The sequence below is a fragment of the Calonectris borealis genome, chromosome 5 (genome assembly GCF_964195595.1).
Source record: "Calonectris borealis chromosome 5, bCalBor7.hap1.2, whole genome shotgun sequence".
Taxonomy (NCBI): Eukaryota; Metazoa; Chordata; class Aves; order Procellariiformes; family Procellariidae; genus Calonectris; species Calonectris borealis.
The window spans coordinates 35,794,999-35,816,924 of NC_134316.1; the positions used below are offsets into that span (position 1 = coordinate 35,794,999).

General features: G+C 34.6%; 1 protein-coding gene across 3 annotated transcripts in view; it reads right to left on the bottom strand.

Moving 5' to 3' along the window:
- Positions 1 to 21,926, bottom strand: part of FMN1 (formin 1) — a 188,145-nt gene that overhangs the window by 100,411 nt on the left and 65,808 nt on the right. For all 3 annotated transcript variants that reach the window (XM_075151791.1, XM_075151793.1, XM_075151792.1), the window contains one exon: positions 17,694 to 17,755. In XM_075151791.1, coding sequence (XP_075007892.1) covers positions 17,694 to 17,755 — 62 coding nt within the window. The remainder of the gene's footprint in view (positions 1 to 17,693; positions 17,756 to 21,926) is intronic.

The window sequence follows — 21,926 nt, forward strand, 5'->3', positions numbered from 1 at the left end:
CTTCACTGTTAATGCATAATATTTTTTCACTAGTGTTTACAGTGCAATTTAACTCTGAAAAGCGACTGTGTAAAAATGGCACGTCTTTAATGAACAAAGCTGTTCCATGTATATCAGAGACAGACCTCTCTTTAACTGAGAAACACACACTTTTACTAGTTTTTACTCTAATTAGCCTGGAAAAATAACATAGTAGAGACAAAGTGAGCTTGATTTTATTCCCTTTTCTGACTTTATACACTGATTGTTACATCTAATTAGTTGCTTATGCCAAGCCGTGAAAATGAAAAAAATTAGAACAAAGAAGACACAAAGTATCTAAGTATATGGTTTCTAGAAGTGGAAATGCTGGAGGCGGGCGGGGGGGGGGGGGGGGGGGGGGAGGAGGTGTGGAGGTAGAGAGATTAAAAAAAAAAAAAGAGAAAAAACAGAAACAAAGAAAAAAAGGTAAGCATTATTGAGTTGCCGATGAAAAATATTTTTATAGACTTTACAGCTTTTTTTTTTTCTTAATATTATTTTGGCCATCAAAGTACTGTGCATAGAAAAGAGAGGAAAAACACATTTTTCACAGACAGCCTCTGACTTTTTGTTTTTGTTCATTCTAAGTAATTTCATCTTCAGTTTTTGGAAGAGCTCACTCTTTTTATTCTTGTATTGTGTTGACAAAGGAAAAAAAGGTCCTTTTTTGTTAAATCTCTGTCATTGAAAAAACATACATTTGTTTTAAATTTTAAAAACAATCAGAGATTTAGCAAAGGATTTCTCAATGAAAAAAAATTAAACCTGTGCCAATTTACATAAAAATCAAAATTCCTCTCTAACAAATACCTCAACAAATATAATCAATTACATATGGTATGTCACCATTTTCAAGGGTACTCAGTAAGGATTATTCTTGCACCTCATAGTAAAAAAGTAAGCTAAGTAATTTACCATTCTCGAACACTCCCAGAACATTCCCATTTATATAGGCTATGTATACAGAGCCCAATTCTCTTTCTAATTTAAAAATATTAACATAGTTTTATAGGGGTAGCAAAAGTAATTGAGAGAAAATTTGACCATAGCAGGTATACGGACCACTGTTTTTCTATACATTTTGAATATTATTTAACAATTATTGGCATTTGGGTAGCTGAGAAAGAAATACAGCCTTATAGCCAGCAATTTTGGATTACAAAATTATTCGTATAGCACATCATTAAAATATACCCAGTTACACGGCAACATACAGAATTTTTTAAAAAATATCTTGTGCATGATTACTTATATATAGGACTATAGATGGCTTAAAATTCATATAACATTTAAGCACTAATTCTCTTCAAGTTTGATAACTTAAATATTTACTGTGAAAATATATATCATGTTTGATATGTTATGAAATACAACTTCTGACTTAACAACACCTGCAATTACTTGTAAAGATTGATTTGTGATTCTTTGAACAATTATAATTTCTACAAGGATATATTATGAAGAGGTCCTCAATCTCAGGTTACTACACTTAAGTAAAACCTATAAATAGACACTAACCATGTAGCTATTTGATTACACATTAAAAAAATAAGATATTATTCTTCCAACAACTAAGTTGCACAATTATTCAACACTGTAATTAAACTGCATTTTGACATGCCAAATATCATTAAACATCCAAAAACCAAAGCAGATCTTTAATAGCTTAACTATTTAAAATAGAATAGTAAAAATCTCTATTTATGAAAAGGAAACCTAGATGATCAAGTTGTATATCCTATACCAAGAATTTTAACAATTAAGTATTTGAGTATATCAGTTACACTTTTAGAATGGCTCAGAATGCATCTTCCAAAAGAACTTTCTTCCTTACTTAATATTTTATAGACATACTTAACAGATGGATTGCTATATTTTAACAATGCATATTTATATAACAAGTGAAGTTGTTAAAAGCTCTGTTTCATTATAAAATGCATATTACTGTGAGCTTAAGGAAATTGTAATAGAAAGTGTAACAGAAGACAGAAAGCTTGATGCAATTAACATGTCCAGCCTTTATAAGACTCGTATTTCTACTATCTGAAGGTCTGACTAATGTAAAAAAGGATTGTCAGTATAACTGCACAAGTCATGTGAATTATCTACCAGAAAGAACAGAGTAATGCCATCAACCTGGAATTTTGAATTCACTCATGAATTTCTCCTTCCTATGCCACCAATCTGGATGGATACAAAATAAAATAAAACCTTGTATTTCTAGACTGGTATAAAGGGAAGGAGATGGTAAAGAAGTTTTACTACTACTTCCCTCTCTCACCTTTTTGATCGTACTGAAATAATTGGTATGATACACTTCATTTCATCTTTTTCCTTGTCCTATCTGGAAGAAACACCATCTAACCAAGATCAACTTCAAAAAAACAAACAGGTAAATGAACAACTGAATGAATGTATGAAAAAATAATACACTCAATACAAGTAGGTATTTAAAGGCAACATAAGGAAAAATTATTTTTGAGAAATGCACTATGTTTTGTACTCCATCTGCTGTTATTTCTGGTATTTTCTTATTCTTTGTTAGAAAAACTTCAAAACCAGCAAACTGCACTTCTCAGAATACAGAAAATCAATGAGAAACTGAAGGTATTAACATAATAATATCTACTCTCTTTACTGCAAAAACATTCAAATCAAGCATGGCATTTTTATAGAGTGTATTTAAATTAACATATTCTTACATTTTCTTGTATGTTTATATGTTTCTAATATTATTCCAATTCATTGTTCCAGTTTCAGTCAAAACTATTCTTGACGTAGCCAGTAACATGTTCTTCATGCCACTTCAGAATGAGTTTGCATTTATAACACAGTTTGAATACTTCTTTTCTATAGACTCAGTTCTGCATACAAAATTAAGGAACATTTATTAACATCTTCAGCTACTCTTCACTCTCCTCCCTCTGTATAGTATGTCCGTTGTATTATCCCTTTGCTTTGCTCCCTGAACTCATTTCCTAGCAATTCCCAGTGCTGGTTTTCTCTTCGTCTTTCCTATTTCATCTTCTATGCATATTCAACTGTATACTACATGGGAAATGTGTCACTGAAATGACTATATTCATTATAGGCTTGTTGTCACCCTTCACTTTTATTATATTACTATAAAATGATTCTTCTCCTAAATTAAATCCCATTCTTTAGCAATTTGATTCTTTATATATGCTTTCTGTCTTCTCCTCCTCCTCTTCACCATTTTCCAGGACCCAGAATCAATAATAGCTACCACCCTTCCAATTGCAAAGCCTATGTGTCTGTCTCCAACAAGAAGTGCCTGTCAAAAGATTTGCAAGCTTTTGGCCAGTGCATTTGTACATATTGAGTCTAGTGGCTCTGTAAAGACAATAAATAAGAAATAGCCGGGTTTTTTTTAAAAAAAAAATATATCATAAGTTTTAAAAAAAAAAAAAATCCACAAGTGGAACTTATTAAGTAAGTCTGCTGACAATGGAATATAGTGGAAGTAGGAATTGAATCAGCTCATTCTTTCACACTAGTGCTAAGCTTTCAGTGACCATGTAAGTATAAAGGTTAACAAACACATCTCCATTTTTGTCACTTTAGGAAGAGTATGAATAGCCATGCAAAGCAGAAGCAGATCTATGACACAAGGACTCTGTAGCTGTTATCTGACCAGGACCGTGTATTTCAAGGGACTATTCTGTACAAGATACAAACCACCTCTTGCATTACGGACTGTACACAGTCCTATATTCTTCTAAGCTTCAGCATTTCTTCTTCCAGCTGTTTGAGGACCTTTAATTCTCTCTTAATGTTCTATCCTCTTTTCCATGCTCCTCACAGAGTGATTTCCAGGTTGCCTTAAATTTTGCTTTCCTCATCCTGATTGCCTTGTGTCTGCTCTGTAAATGTTTCTGTAAAATTACATTCATCTAGGTTTTGTTTCCTGCACATATACATATCCCCCCCTTAGTCCTTTCCCTGTCAATAACTACCATCCAACTATTTTAGATTACACAAATTAACTCACTTGGAGAATTTTGTTATACAATACATAGCTCATAACGGCTCATCTCTAGTCCTTGCTTTTCTACAGCTGTCCTGTTTACATGTAACTTTACTCAGATGAACCCTCTTCTTAAGAGTAAATCCCTCCCTCTCTCCATAACTTCTAATCAAACACTCAGATAGAACCCTTGATGTGTCCTTGAAATTTCTTGGTAATCTCTCAAAATCCCGCAAACATTATGAATTCAAATATACAGAAGAATATCTCTAATAATGTTTATTGTACGCCACAGCATTTATGGATCCTATTATGTCAGTTCTAGTGCCTGGTAAGTGATGTACTCTACTGTGGCATCTCTGTGCCCACAGAGAAATCTCACTGGAATCTAAATCCTTCTTGAATCTGACATATATATCAAGTAGAAAATTATTAATGCCTTGGATTCACTAACTTCTTGCCACAGGCACATTTGCTAAGCAATGTCATCCCTTGAGATAAATGATAGCATCTCTAAAAAACTAGACTAAATATCACTTAATAAAGCCAACTTAACAACATGTTCTTCAAGGGGTAAATTTCAGGTTATTAATAAATAAATATTAACAGTAGATAATTTAGCATTTTATGTAGATTTTATATGTTTGGTAGGTAACTTATAAAATTCCCACTAACACTAAAGTTTCTGTTCATTTGAATGAATGATTTTAAAAAGAATAAAAGCATGAAATATTCAACTGACAAAAACCGATATAAGCCTGCCTGTATCTCAGGTAGCAGTGAAAAGGGAATACCACACCCACTAGAATTTTACAAATAAGTAGTGTACAGCAGCTACAAGAGGTCATGTAATATCCAATACGTGTTATGCCATGCAGAAAGGGAGCCATCCTTGCAGAAAGTGACCATGTGTTGATTCTTCCTAAATGGAAGCTAGCTTATGCTAGGAAAAATAAATCTTACACAGTTTGTAAAAAAGGGGTAGCCAGCTAAATTGAGACCTACCTGTAAATTTCAAGGAAAACTGATACTTTCATGGACAACTTCATTGGTAAAATCTCTACATTTTGTTAAACTCTGTTAAACATTTAAATTCTGCAGAATGGAATGAGGCAATTCAGCATGCAACACATCAATAAATGTAAATGATATATTGCATTCAAATTTTCTGAGGTCAAGCTAATTAAAGACTGAAACCACAACATATGTTAAAAATCCATTTCAAACTTTTGTTGAACGAGGACCATGAACAATTACCATGTAGAAACCAAACATGATAACAACAGCCTTTCCTATCACAAACATTGTAGTTACTTCCCTGCTCTGCTTCTCACTTGCAGCTGCTACCTTAGTCTTAGGACAGCCTAGGTTACTATGTCTATAGATACAAAAATACTAACACCTATGCTTTGTGGTGGTGTCCAAAAGATTATATCCAAGGAGAAAAAAAAAAAATTATTGCTATTCAAATATTTTAAAATACAATATATAAAAATATAGACCGGTATTTAAAATTCTATTTTAGTTAATCACTTGTTTTGATGACAATTTACTTTAAAGAAGTTACAGTATTTCTCATTTGCCAGGGAATTATATGAATCATTACTTTTACTGATACATATAATGATTTGGCATGTAAAATGTGAAAACAATGGAAAAAATGGCTGAAAACAAGTTGAAGATGAAGTTTCAGTGACAAAAACTACGGAGGCAGTATGGATCCAATAAGAAAACTGATTGTAGTAGGGAGCAAGTTGTCTCTGATCTTGGGAGAATGTTTTTGGACACCTAACAGCTTTTTTATTACTGTGGCTGATTAAAATGAAAAGCCTTACTACTAAAATGTTCTTTTTGATGAGTTTTTTTGCCATGAACTATAGACCTTGCAGTCCAGTGGGATACAAATCCTTTGATCCTATGCAGTCACATAAATTCAAAGTCGTAAAACAACATTGAATTTGATTTTATTAGTGTGGCTGATGTTGCCAGAATTGTAATGCAACCTTGTTTTTCTTCTCTTTTCTCCCTTTTCTTTTGGTGAGGGGGTGGAGAGGAAAGGAGAGTTTACTGTCAACATTGCTTCACAGTATAAAGAACTAATTTCTTTGGCAACCAGACTCCAAGATTAAGCCATTATAACAAAGCTTTGTAACTACATAGGAAAGTAATGATATATATCACATTCTGCTAAGTTGCAACCAATGATATCGTTGAAGCAAAAGTCGAAGCAAAAAGCAGTGTAAGTACAAACAGTAAGCAAAGATAAAGTTATAAATCTATAGAAGGATAACGGGCAACAATGAATACTACTTTTCCATAGGAAATATTCAGCCGAATAGTGCTATGAGTTTGCTATGAGAATAAAATAAAGTAACTTTACACTTCTAGAAATTGAAAATTTTCATTTTGTATGAACATAATTTTTGTCTAAAAATTCTAAGAATACTTACACTGAGGAGATGACTAGCATCTCCACCAATATATAGAGAGTTCACATGTGCAATGAAAACAACTAAAAGATTTTGAGGTGTAGCAAGCCATTCACTTCCTAGCTATGGAGGGAAATTAATTTTCTGGGGCCTTTTTGACACCAGATATCAAAATAACAACAGAGGTTCAATTTTACTTTAAGGAACATAGTCACCTAAAAGAGTAATTCTCTGATGCTTACAATTATCACATTCCTCACATGTTGTAGAGAGGGACCTCAACACGTGAAAACAAATGGATTGCTTGGTGAAATAGTCCTTTCTTCAACATAAAATATATTATACTACAAAAAATGCTACCTCTTTCTCTATAGCAAAGGAAATGAAGGCAGAGGTTAATTTCACATTCAGCTTCACATTCAGAAAACAACAGTTTTCATTAAGTTACACACTTTCTACAGAAGGACAAAAGAAAAATCTATTCCTTTCCTCACAACTTCATTATAGAAAAGATTTTTTCATATTGACAATATAATACTTGCCTCAATTACAATGATTAAAGAGAAAATTCAAACTGCAGATATCCTTGTCAAGGCAAAGTATACGAGGAGATCCCATATCACATATCACACACACAAGGTTATCTTTCATGACTTCTGTCTTAGTTTTACTAGGAAGCTTCCAATTCTGCAGATACTCTCATAAACTTCAGTGGTAAAAACAGAAGACAGTCTTCAAATGTTCACCAATAAGGTAACATTTCGAAGAAAACCCAACACTGTGTTTATAACTAGTCTTCTTTTTAACATTGTAGAGATGTTTATGCTACACTTAGCAGGTAAAGATACCAGTACACTTATCTAAGATATAGCTTATGAACTCCAGAGATTCTACCTGGATAAACAGAAGTATAACATCAATTATGGAAATGAGACTGTAATTGTGTAAAAGACATACCTGCTTTAAACTAATGTATGCTACATGCTAATTATGCATCATCACATTATTCTAGACATTCCCATTACGGAATTTGAAGCAAATATTGCACGCACAAAAATGTGTTAAAAAACCAACCTTGGTCAATCACTCAAAAGGGAAAACTATAAGTGTGGTTGCCAGAGCAACCTTAATTTTCTCCCTCTCCATAAATGTTTCCATGTAGCGCAGCTACACAGAAACTTTTTCTTTGACAGAACCAGTATCTCATTCAGTGGACATGAAGGGAGTTATTCCAGACAATAATTAAAAACTGACTTATGAAAAAGCTGCAAGCTTTTAAGACTTCTGCAGTATGTGTGCTGAAGTTGAAAGGTATGTAATGAACAAAGCATGGAACATCAGGAAGAGACACAATGGTATTATAGTAAAAGCATGATAATGCTGACCTGGAAAAGCAGATTCTTTACTTGCTCAAACTGCAAAGTTCCTGCAGGACGAGTCACAAGTCATTTTAGTCAGTGTTTCTCAAGTGGTAACTAATGATACACCTTATTTTCTAAGCAACTGTCTTATGATTCTGGGATCCAGTTTATAGTTGCAAGGTAAGTTAAAAATGAACTGTGATATGAACATACATGCAAACGTAAACATCCCAATAAATTTGTTATACCTTAGGTCTCTGTGCATAAAATATGAATAATAATAATACATGGCTATCTGAATACATATTGTAAAATCCAATTTATACATATGAAACATCCTGACAGATTAAAACTTGTGACAGTGGAAAATCCATAATGAAACTATCTATATTCAGATCACACTTGATTAATAAATAAGGGAGGGTATTACTTACTGACCAACAAAAATAAAAACAAATACTGAATAGACTGTATTCATTTTAGGATACATATTCTGGGGGAAATTGTCCACTTATAAGTAAAACCTGTATCGTGATGCCCAGATCCAAGTCTTTGCAATCTATCTCCTACAGTTTTGTGTCTTAACTTCCACACTACTTCTTTCCTCCTCCAGCTTGCCAGTCTCATCCTTGCATCTCTACCATTTTCTACCTAAAGCTCCACCTCTCGCATGTCCATACATGTTTCCAGCTCTTGTAATCTGCTTCAAATTCCAGTGGCTTTTCTTTCATATTGCCTCATCATCAAAAAGCAGGTCAGGAGACAGGCTCCTAGCTTTCAGTTTCAAAGCTTCCCTGGAAGGGTGATCCCCACCTAACCAAGAGTAACTTGTGGACCCATTAATCAGTGGTACTTAGTTTTGCCCCTGTGTTATTTTATAACAACTTTGGTATCTTCAGTGGCATTGTGGAAATGGCACGTTAAAAATTTGTCAGCACCAGAAGATGAAATAGCTACAATGAGCACTAGATTTGCAAAGTTAGAAGCTGCTAACATCTGAAGTCTTTACTGAATACGAGAAAAAAATTGTTTCAAAAGTTTTAACCTCTAATTTCAGGCAGATTTCCCCCCTATTGGCAAAATGCTCATCCTTGCCAAATTTGTCCCAGTTTTAAAAACAGGAATATTAGAGCCAGAATTTTTAAACTACTGAAAATTATGTATTTCTTTCAGAGAAACGGCTTGCAATTATTAGATTCAAACATCTGTTTTAGTAAATTTCAAAAAGCAGATAATTTGGGCAAGGAGGCATGGGGTACATGTTTTCAAAATCAAAATGGTAAGATAACATTGATACTACTTTAACTTTTAGTAGCTTTTATATTCCCATGATCACATTTCACTTCATTTCTCTTGTAGACAATTGTTTCCTATGTTACAGAGGTCTTCCAAATCTGTCAAAATAAAATGTCATCATGTTCATGGTATGTTTTCTACTTTATTCTCCTGAGTGCATAACGTATTTACTCAAGGTGACGGGATAAATTAACTTTCACAAACTATGATAAATGCAGGGGTTTATAATGAATTTTTTTTAGAAAAGTTTCATTTTAGCCCTAATTAAGCAGAGTGTTTTGTAACGTGTCTAAATTTGAGCAGGAGCTCAGTCTTGCTGAAGTTTTAAGGCTATAAATTATCTTGTTGATCTCTACGCACATTGTAACTATATAATACCATGTCTGTGTCCATGTGCTGAAACAGACTTAAAGAGATTTTCATTGTATTCAGCATACGGAATATGGTCTGTGGTAACTTCTTAAATAAACAGGAGAATCCTTGGATCAACATGTGGAATTAACAGCATTCTGGAGCTGACATGAAGTCTAAACAATCCAAGTCCTTATAGTGAAATTGTATTGATGAAAATAATAAAGCGGCAATATAGGATATGGCAAGTAGTATTGAAAAAAAACCAACACAACGAAAGAAAAGAATCTTCCTGGATATTCAAGCTATGTGATAAGAAAACAATCACAATGTAAACATATGATTAAAGGAAAATAAGGATGAAAAGCACCTATTGCATAAAAAAATATAGAAAATAGGAAGTCAATGGAGAAGGGGGAGAATTTTGCTTAACGTAAGTATCAGAGCACACCAGAGATACTTAAGACTTCATCAAGAATTTGATTACACAGTATGAGATGAATATAGGCATTATAATGTGCAAGTTTTTAAAATATAATTAAGCACTGAACTGGGGAATAACCATGAAGAATCATTCCAAGCTTCCTTTCTGAATGAAGATGCAATTGTCAACAAGTGGTTCCAAAGATATTAAAGAGCTTCTTGCTAGCTCTTTGTGTGCTTGTATGCACCCTGTAGAAAGTTAGTGCTTTATGGCTCTTGTCCTTTGCTATCATTCCCTAGTCTGCTACTCCACCTTCTCTAGCACTGGCCATGCAAATTTTTCATTACAGGGTGATTTTTCTCCTGTTGGGATTTTTGCATTTCAGGAAATACATGCTTTTAAAGATAATCTTGTTCCGATTGTCTGAGAGCCTTAGGAATACTGAAATTGGTATTTCAATACAATTACATTGGATTTCAGTCTCTTCTTTCTCATATTTTTTATGCTTTTCTCAATCTTTATATTTTCATTGTGTTGCACTGCAGAGAGGCTCTGCACTGAACAGGGAGAATTCCTTCATGAGGACAAAGTAGCCAAGAAGAAGATTCATAAAGACACACAGTACACACTCAGTGGTGAAACCATACATTTAGCAGCTAAGCACAAAAGACTGAAACATTTCGAGTTAGGCAAGAGTAGTATCAATAATTAACCACAAGCTGGGAGACCTTCATCAGTAACAACACATGGAAATGCTGAAAAACCTGAACAGCTCATTAGGAAAGACTGACTAATAAACCCTTGCTGACCTTGGCTGCTCCTTTGAGCTGCAACTCCACCAGACAGAAGCATATATGATACAAATATTCTCCTATTTGTGCCTGCTGGGACCTGAAAATCCAGCGAAGAACAGACAGAGCAGCTAGCCACCTTATGAATGCATTTCATCTTGTAAAGGTTAAAAACAACAATCTCAGCATCCTGAAGCAAAATTTTATAACCAAAAATCAGCATATTATCCACTTAAATATTTTGTTAAGTACTGTGGCATATCAAAGCTTTCAACACTATTCGTCATTGGCCCCCATATTTTAATAGATTTCAAAACACAGTGACATCTGACAAATTATGAAATCCCTATCCTATGCAAGAATTCGCATATGCACACACAAAACTGAGGGGAAAAAAAAAAAATTAAAATTTCTTTTTTCCAGAAAGGAATGATAAAGATCCCTATCTAAGAGCATCGAGGTCAGAAGTTTTTCAACTGAATCTGTTAAAAAAAATTCCACTTTGTTGTAATAGACTATCTACAAAAGACAAGACTTAGACAAATTCAAATATTTTAAAATGTTTTGATTTGATGTTAAAGCATCTAATTTCTGATGTTCTTTCTGAAGCTGAAATGAGATTTCACTTTTACATATAAGTAAAAGACATTTTAAATTGTCAAAATAAAAGTGAAATCGCCCACTTCTATAAAAGAGATTTTTTGATAAGCATTCTGGCATACAACAGCTTTCAACACTATTCACCATTGCCACCCACAGTTGAATTACAAATTTCAAAATGTAGCAGGGAGAAGCAGCATCTTTTGTTATACTCATGTTATAATTAAAGAGCGATGGAAGCATTCACAAATGGAAGCGCACTGACTGTGAGAGAAAACAAATGGGAAAGTGAAAAGACAAAGGGCCAGGGAAGGACTTGTGAAGCATGAGAGATGTAAAAACAGATTTGTAAAAGAGTGAAAAGGTCATCACATAGGTAAAGCTTTATTACTTCACTCAGTAACTGAGAAAATATTTTTATGCCTTTGTGGTCTCAATACAAAATAGAAATGAATGATTTTGAAATTATCAGACAATTTTGACTGGTGCTATGACTTTCCCTTTCATGTTCCTTTTTCATCCACATTTTTCAACCTTCTTCTGTGGCACTTTGAGGCACTGGTCTTTAATCTCAATTTATGATATGAAATTGTTTTCAAAGTTAAGCAAGTTCTTCTGTGAAAAGACTTTCTACCCACTTCTACATTTCAGCCCTTGAAACCTTCCAAAAAATGCAAAAATGCAAACATTACTAAGGAGACCACAAAGGTCACTATGAACACCCCGTGATACATTCTTCTCCAAATGAGGCCAGCCTGTTCTTTTATAATGTCACGGGCAGTTATACACCAACTGCATTACCGTTCACTACTTCTTAAGTTTCAATAATATGTTCATAACAGTGTTAGATGCAACTACAGGTATTTCTTTCTAAAATTTGCAATGAGATACTTCAAGAGATGTGGAAATATTATTTTATTATATATATTTATTGTCTAATTTACAAGCTATTTATACTTTATATTTTACTGTTATCAAATATATACTATTATTTCTTATAGAGTATATTATATAATGTGGATCATATAATATATAGTAATATTATTATAAAAACCTGTGATTAATGGCTAAAGACACTATTATTCTCAGTTTGGGAACATGTGAAAGATGTAGGGAGTTGGAGGAAGCTTAATAACCTGTATCAGAGAGAAAGATCCATGCATAGAGTACAGAGTTGTAGGACAGCTTAGGACTTTGATTCCATCTTCCAAAACCAGTATTAAACTTCCATGTAACTGAAGATGAAGGGATACTTGGTACCCTTGTGCTAAAGGGAAGAAGCAGAAGTTAGGGAAAAGAATTAACTTTTTTACTCATTTTATGAAATGAATTTACGGGGGGGGGAAAAAGTATGCTGCACCCTTGTGCAGCTATGTGTTGCATTAACTATCAAGTACTGCAATCAGAATATTGCCTTCAAGTTAATTCCTTCCTATCAGAAGTCAGTAGTCCATTTACAATATTTTGATTTAATGTCAAGTCGTTGTCATCTACTTATTTGGTTACTAGATACTGTAGAGTTGGTTCTGTAGGGAAAAATACTATTAAGGTGATGACAGCTACTACTTATCTATCGAGCAACTTCGATTCTAGTTCCACAATGTGCAAGCTAATTTCTGACCTAAAACTAAGACTGTGTCAGATCCATCAATAGCGGGCAGGATGTTACCACCACACATACTCTCACAATTTAGAAGGAAGTATGAAATTTGCACACATATAGAGAAGCTGTGGGAACTTTTTCTGAAAGACTTAGCTGACATCTAGCGGCAGGAGCAGGAAAAGTAAGAAATTCAACAGTGGAAAACAGAAATAGTTTAATGTCCTAAAAATATAACATTCAATTTTTTGTAAATAATAGGTGAAAAATTCAAGAAATGCTTTGAACACAGCAACTAGTAAATGTAGTTAAAGGTAAATGGGTAAAAACTAAGTATTTATCTCTACGATATTACCCTTTCTAAAGATTATGTTCACGTGAATGATCCGGTTGAATTATGCACATTAATGAACCCATTAAGAGATGTTATGAGTTATTCTGATTGTTATGCAATATGATGTGGTACATACTCATCGATAATTAACTTGGTGTAATAAATGTGTAATCTTAATTTAATTAATATGCACGCTACATGATTAGAATTGATTTCAAGTTACATTAAAAAAAGGAACAAAGCCCTCAAGTTACTGTGATAACATAAAGATGGCAACATAAAATAAACACAACGCTGTCATTCACCCCCCCATGCAGTGATTGTTTTACATCCTTCAAGATTGCTACATTCACTGCAACTTCAACCGTCTACAGAATCAGCACCAACTGGTGGTGTGGGTAAAGCTCTGGTTGTACTCTGGGTACTCCGTGTGAAGTTTATAGGAAATGAACATAGCAATAACAAATCTTAAAGAATAAAAATCCATTAGGAATTTCATTCACATAGTCAAGGAAAAAAATAACTTTCAAAAGGAACAGTACAGAAGTATTAGGACACTTTCTATTGCTAAAGAGTAAACAGATCTCTCCCTCATAAGCCACTATATACAGGTTTCAAGGGACAAATTCTGGATAACTTTGCTTGTTTTCACCTTCAGAGGACAGTTTAATAATTTTTTGAGGACTTTCCCCTACACATAGCTTCCAGAGATCCTTAAGATTTTTCTAGGCATTTTAGAAATAACAAAGAATAAGGGTCTCACTCCTAATCTTTTACAGAGAAGGTATGATGATCAACCTTCTTCATAAATATAAGATATGGGATTTGGATCGGTTTGCAAAAGAGCTGGTTCAGAGAAATTTCTGTCTGTAGATTCCTTCAGTGCATAGTACAAAATCAGCCAAGTATTTCCAATAGTTGGGATATCTACCACCATATTTTTTTGTTATACCCTGAAATAATAAAATGCAACAAGTTATTGCATTAAATCACGAAACAATTTTACTTCCCTATACATTCCCATATGAAATTTTACAATGTAAAGTTCCATATGTACAGCAGTATGTAGCAATTCATATTTTTTTATCTTAAAATACATCTTTCCCTTCCTTCAAATAATGAAAGAGAGTATACAGACAATGTCTGGCCTTCTCTAATGCATTCCATTTTTACCAGTGCAAATGCTGGCAACATAAAGAATGAACAAAAATCCTGTCTCTTTGCTGTTATATTTAAATATTACAGACAAGCAATTTCAGGGAAAAGCAATAATTTTTAAATGAATCACAAAACCCAGGAAAAATTCCTTTGAAACTAAAGACAAAATAATAAAGGCTAACAATAGAGATGCAGAGAAAAATACTTTGTTCTTTAAAATGTTTGAACATCAGGGACACAAAAGAAAGAACCTCTTAAAGTAGACAGGCTATAAAAAAAAGGAAAAAAAAGTTTGAAATGACACCCTTTCATTTAGAAAACTACTACAACTTAGGACGAGAACTAACAATTTATGATTTATCAAAGAAGCAGGACCATGCAGCAGCATCTGACTCTCAGATTTCACTGACTATAAAAAATAACATGCTGCAGTAATATTTGACATTCTCTTCACAAAATGAATAACTTAGTGTTGACCTTCTTTGGACACAGGACATATTAACAATATAGGAGTTCAATATTTTCAGCCTAAATGCTTTTTAGGTTATTAGTCTGGCACTATATAGAAATTGTCACATGGCATTCTACACGTTCCAGAGAAATAAACATCCCCCAAACAACTGTACAAACAAAAAGGATGCATCTCTGACAGCTCAGATTCTAGTACAAGGAATTCATTGTCAAGGACATACAGAAAAAGAACAGGAACACTACTCAGATGGCACAGCATTCAGAAGTCACAGAAGCATGTGATACTATAATTTATTCATCAGTACTGTACACCATAACCTATGTGCAGACTCTGTTTCAGGAAACCCTTAAAACACTAATTGCTGGAAATGGTGCACTAGGACAACATTCCTCAGTAATTTAGTCACTATGCATCTTTTATGAAGCTGATGCCTAACACCAGGCTGGGCTGAGGTCCAAAAATCAAGCAGCACACTGTTAAGGAAGGGGCATGGAGGCAGTGGTAGTAGGAGCAACAAGGAAGAGACAATGAAGATGCTCAGACTTGCCAAAAAAACCCAGATCAAAACAAAAAGCACCATATAGGAAGAAGGCATTACCCTTACAGGAAGAAGGCGTTACCCTTACACTCTGTATTTCTTATATGTTTTCTAAGCACCCACTGCTGGTCACTGCTGGAGACAGGATACTTGCTTCAACTGGCCTTTGGTATAGGAAGTTTTTATGTCCTTCAATATTGTAAAATGAAAAATCACGTTATATCTCAGGAATCATCAGTCTTAGAAACAGAGCTCTGTGCAAGGTCTCCAGTAACTTAGGAGTAACTCCAAGATGGAAATCCAAAAGTCTTGTTTGAATTATGTCTTGCATACAATAAACGTAAATATTATTTTTTTGAATCAATTATTTTTCTGAGCATCATGATGTAGACCTTACACTTCACTGCCGTTACCTAAAAGGCCTACAAAACATTCATATTACCTTTTTTGGTTTGCCTTTGGAACTACGTAGTGTAAGATAAAATAGTACTAAACATGAAAATAATCGCCAAATGCATGCAATGTAAGAAAACATAATCTGTAGGACATTGCTGCTAAGAGTGCATAAGTCTTCTACTAATCATTGGACAGCAAATATTTGCATTTTAGCTCATTTCTAATTATATTTACTTACATATATATATAAAATGGTGAGATTTTATGGTGCTGAAAGTTACATCACAATTTCACTTTTCTGGAAACAACCCACTCACAATTTCCTTACTACTAAACAAGATAACATATAAACACAGTTAATCATTAAGACATGATGATATTTGAGGAAAACTCAAATATTCCAGATAAAAAATAATAATCTGATTTAAAAGAGAATGTTTATATCATTCAAACTTATGAGCAGCAAATAAATGAATCTACTTCTCCGCCAGTGTCTTTTAGATGTACTCTTATGGAAAAAAAAATGTGCAAGACGAATATTCTTTTAATGAAAGATGAAACTGGAGAGATGTGCGATTTTTCATGGATGCCTGCTAGTACCTGGTCTCCTCTACTTCTACTGTTTCCAGGGTTGCTGGAGATGCGCAAACACATTTTTCTCTCTCACCAAGACTACGTATTCTCTGAAATACCCTCTCAAAATTAATAAATCCCCCTCGCATCCATCTACTCTTCTTGTGTGGGAGAGTTACTCTATTCTTTGTAAGGGTTATTATTAATAATATTTAGAGTACATGACTGTTGTATTTACTTCAGTGCTAGCTTGCATTTCCCTGTGCTGAATTTTAAGAGATGCTGCACACACCAGAGACTCTTTGCCTGTCCTGTCCGCTGCACAAGCTGCTACCCTCATTCCACCCCTGTCCACTCAAAGACCTCACTGAGCTTTCTCAACTTCATAGATTTTACATCCATTATGTCCTGGCCTTTGTGCAGACACAAAGACCTAAATACTCTGTGTACTTGTACTAGTCTGATGATTGCTATATGTGATCTGCTTAATGACATGGTCAATGTATCAATATACTGGATTATCAGACGCCCTGTGTTAGTAAATTTGGTTTTTTCCGTTCTATTTGCCTTAATGATGACAAAGAAAATACAGAATGTTTTGTACTTGATGACTTGTATACTAAGGATTAAGCATACGGACCTGTATTAGAACACAGTGCAGCTATGCTTAAGAATATATCACAGCTGGCAAGAAAAGGAAGATGCTGTTAATTTTTCTTTAAACTAGGGCTGCTCAACAAATTAACATTAAGTTCTACTGCCATTTAAGATCCTGCTTTTACGATAAAAACACTTGTAATATTTCACTTTGCTTAGCAGAGTCAATCATGCCAAGAGAAAGTGAGTTCTAGTATTAAACTTTGTTATTTCTGATTTTGACCATTGGACAGTTGGTCAAGTTTACACTTACAAAATCAGACATCAATAAAGAGTGTTCAATACAAAATTTCAGAGAGTCTCACAATGGAATTACCATGCTTATTTTTCAGTCTAAAATTACAGAAAACTGTTTCTACAGAAGTACGTTTCACTGAAAAAGAGTAAGTAGTTAAATGCCAGTGCCTTAATATAATAAGCAAATGTAAAAGCACTGCACTGCTGAGTTAGAGGGAAGAATTTAAGAATACAATAATAAGCAAAACTACAAAGGGGAAACATGTAAAACTGCTTTTTGCCATCATATATGAGTCCATGTATGGATTACATTAATTTTAACTGAGTTGGCAGTCAACTGAAAACAACTTTTAGAAAGAAACAATTAAATTCTTAACATTTGATGGAAAGTATATGTTTGCACTACTTAAATTTGTAAAATGCACTAGAGTCAGGGAAAGAAAAAAAAAATCATTACAAAACTATACCTTTAATGTTTCAATTTCTTCTTTGTGTTCCCTCTTTAAATGCAAAATGGCAGCTTGGTACTCTGTAAAAATAAAAAAAGTACATTCCATTAGAGTCAGAAAACAATGTCCCATCTTCAGCATAGTATCTTTCATACACCACCACCGAGTCCAGAATACAGACGTAGGCTCTCAAATAAAAGACCTTCTACAATGGTGATGGAAAAGAAAATCTGAACATAGTAATTAGCATTATCTTCTAAATCCACATGACCAGATTTTCCATGGTGTTTCTGAGAGCAGAGGATAAAGCAAAGAGGTCTTCCATGCTGAGAAGGGAAAATGGGGGGAAGATGCATCAGACTGAAATAACAAGAGGAAACTTCAGTTTTGCTTAGCTTTGCAGATAAATGTAGAGCTGATTGATAGGATATTATGACATACACATGCATGCACACACACACACCTGAATTCTAAAAAGACATGCATTAAATACAATGATTTAAACTGAACTGTAAACATACAATCACTATACACAGGAAAACTGGATAAAAGAGCAATCACAAATACAAATGAAGACCTAGAAAAGTACCCAACAGCAAGAGATACAAAGAATTCTTTGTCTTAATTCTCTCAGATGAAGAAAAATTACAGGGTTTAAGTACCTTCACAGGGTACTAAATAGCTCTTCCATTTTGCGAGAATATAACAAAATCCAAAGGTATAACAAAATTGAAAGCATGAAACTTAAAGCCAGAGAAATTTAAATCAGCAATGGTAAAATGAGGAGGCTGGGCATTGATTACACAGGTTTAGTGATGGCTGTAATGTTAAGGTGTAGATTTACCAAAAGGACCTCTAGAACCTGGGTCTCGTATTATGGCTTCCCTCAATCCATACCACGGCTACATTTGGCCAGACAAAGAAAGAGAAGACCTTTCATTACAGCTCTGTAATGATTTAAGAGAAGCCTGTCTTCTGTAAGACATTGGCCCAGAAGCTACAGCCCTCCTAAACAAGCAACTAGAGTTCATTCTTAGACCATCAAATCCCCACTTCTATCTGCTTCCAAATCAAAATTCATCCAAAAGTGTATTGCCTGTTCCCTGGCTTGGCTTCTGCTTCCTTGAGTAAAAAAGGAATCAAATCTTAATTTAAACAAGGATTGAAAATAGTCCAAAGACTTTAAATTTTACTGTCAATGTTCTCTAACACTAAGGGGTTTGTGTGGTCCCTGGAACAGTAGAACAAATAAAACAGCATTAGAACATCAAAGCATGGACCAAAGCACCAGATCAGTAAAATATTCCAGTGCTTAGGTGCTTTTTTCTTTTTTTCTTTTTTCTCTTGAGAGCATATGGAGGAAAGAGGAAAGGAAAGATAACCTGGTCATCAGCCTGAAATTTGTATGACCTGGAAGCTTTTAATGCAAAGCTTTTTTTTTTCAAACTCAGGTGAAGCTGTATGCAAGCAGCTGAATTGATATACAAAATCAAAAGGAAAAGGGATTGATATTTTACAAGACACAAAATAAAAAACTTGGGTGATTCCAACTAGTAATAGTATCTATCTAAACCCCTCCCTCCTCTCTTAATGGACCTCTGCTTAGAGCTTTCCAGCACGGGAAAATTGCCTGACTGCTCTGCTGGAATCACAACTGGTTAGGTCTATGGACTTTTAGATTTTCTGCTGTTAATTCCTTTGACTGGTTGATATTCCCTCTGGACACAGGCTCTGCTTATCCATTCATCTAAACAGGACTTAATAAAACAGCTGCCTCAGGTCCCCAGAAAAAGTTGTGACCTTTCTGGCACCTCAGCTGGTTAAGCACTCGCTCAGTTTGCAGGGCATGAACGTTATGAACATCCTAACTCGAAGTTTAGCTCTTCAAGGTCACATGATAACTGAAGCAAACAACAGGCTTTGAAAATGCTGCTAACAACCCGTTCTTAGTTTGGCTAACAGAAGGATACAGAACTAGAGATCTATCTTAACCAAAGATCTACTTTCTATATGGGATTGCCCAGTGCTTAACATTCTTTGGGATTTGGGTAAGAGAGTCATAGTTCACATATGCTGACATACACCTGCACCGGCACCAAAAGCAGATTTTTCACCATGTCTACCCACTCCCAACCCTCTGTTGCTTATTTTCTTATCTTGGCGCAAATGTTTGTGCAGTCAGAGAGTGATGGAAGAACCCCCATGGGTGAAACCTAACACAGCATAAAAAGTTTAAGAATTTTTAAAAAATTAAGTATATGTCATTTTTGTGACAGACATTTTGCAAGATACCGTCATTTTAAGTTATTTAAGTTGGCATGTGCTTTTCATTACTTCTCCTAGCTGAAAGTTCTGAAATAAGTTCTAGAGACTGCTTTGTTTAGTCTTTATTCTAAAGCAGAGGTAAAATAGAGAGTAGCAATTCTTTTATGGTTTACTTATTCCTTAAAAATATGCTTAGAAAGTACTAGATTATAAGAATTAATAAACTTAATTCATTACTTAAAACAATGCTACTGCATAAAAGCAAGTGTATCATATATTGATATACTGTAACATATTTAATAGATTGTCTACTATGCAATAAGCTGACATTCTACACCATAAGCTTCTTTTGTTTATTTCTACCACTATATTACTTTTTTAACTTGAAGAAACTATTGGAAAGAAGCTGACACCTGGCAAAGTACTTTTTAAACCCTTCTCAAGCAAACATTTATTTTTGTGTGTAAGATATTATAATGAAAAAGAAATCACATCACAATTATAGTTTTGTATAATACAAAGTAACTCATGTCCATTCCATTCATATTTTTTGTGAAGTCACCTTAATTTGGTATAATTCTACATGGATAGCTAACATGCCAAGAAAATACCCTGCACACAGAGATAGCAATCTGAAACATTAAAACACTGAAGAATTTGACTAGAAAGAATATCGCATCCATATAATTCCAAAAATCAGTTTCTGAACATACTGGCAACAGAATAATAAAGTTTAGTTATGCAATGGTGTTGGGATACTGCTTAGAATGGTAAAATCACAACAGCAAAGTAAACAATAATGACATGTTAATGGAAGGAACTGTACTGCGAACAAAATATAGGTCAGGCTTTAGGTCAGGAGTTCTTAAATTCCATGTAAATCACAGAACAGATTCAACTAGACTACAGGAACAATCCAGAAATACTGAAACTCTAAATTGTCAGAGTGATTTGTCTGGATTACAAATTGACTATGCCAGAGTTTAAGAAATCTGATAGGGCTCTGCGTGTAGCCAGCCTGATTCTCGCATAATCATTGTAACTCATCCAGCCTTATTAGTTAAGACACATGAACATATGTGGATAGTTCTCAGAGCCAGCTGAGATATAAGGTTGCAACTGAACTGTATGACCTCCCACTTCCTGGGGCTGGAATACCTTAAGGACCTTCAAGACCAACATGTAAATAAAGCTTCTAAGCACAGAACCACAGAAGGGCTGAGGTTGGAAGGGACCTCCGGAGGTCACCTGGTCCCACCCACTCCCACCTCCCCAAGCTGGTTGCCCAGGACCACATCCAGACAGCTTTTGAATGCTTCCACAAATCTCCATCCTCCTCATACTCTCTGGGCAACCTGTGCCAGTGCTCAGTCACCCTCACAGTGAGAAAGTGTTTCCTGATGTTTAGCTGAACCCTTCTGTGTTTCAATGTGTGCTCACACTGGTCCTGTCACTGGGCACCACTGAAAAGAGCCTGGCTCCCTCTTCTTTACACCCTACTATATAGATCCCAGCTGATCTCCTGTCACAAGGTAACTCTCTACCATATTCCATGCCAGCACACCCTCTACTTTGTGTAATGTTGGGGGGTTGTATTTTCCGAGGTTTTAAAGTCTTTCCTTATGCTGGATAACAGAAGGCTGACTGTACAAACATCCTGTTGTACTTGCCCGGTCTCCAAACAACCTGCTGGGAAGACAGTGGCTGTAGGGCATAAATAAGTTAGCTGTCCCTAGTGCAGATATTACTCTGAAGGGCTTTTGAAACAAACAAATCAGATACAAATCAGATGGCAAGTGCTCCTATCCTGAAAAATGACCACAAGCAAATTAGGATTTCATTACTGGGAAAACAATTTAAAATGTTAGTCCTTTACATAAGGCAAACAAGCAAAAAAGTAAAAAACCTCACTGCATAGATTCAGCTCCAACCAGCTCTAACTCTTAATTTTCATTTACTACTTCTAATTTAATACTTTTTCCTTTG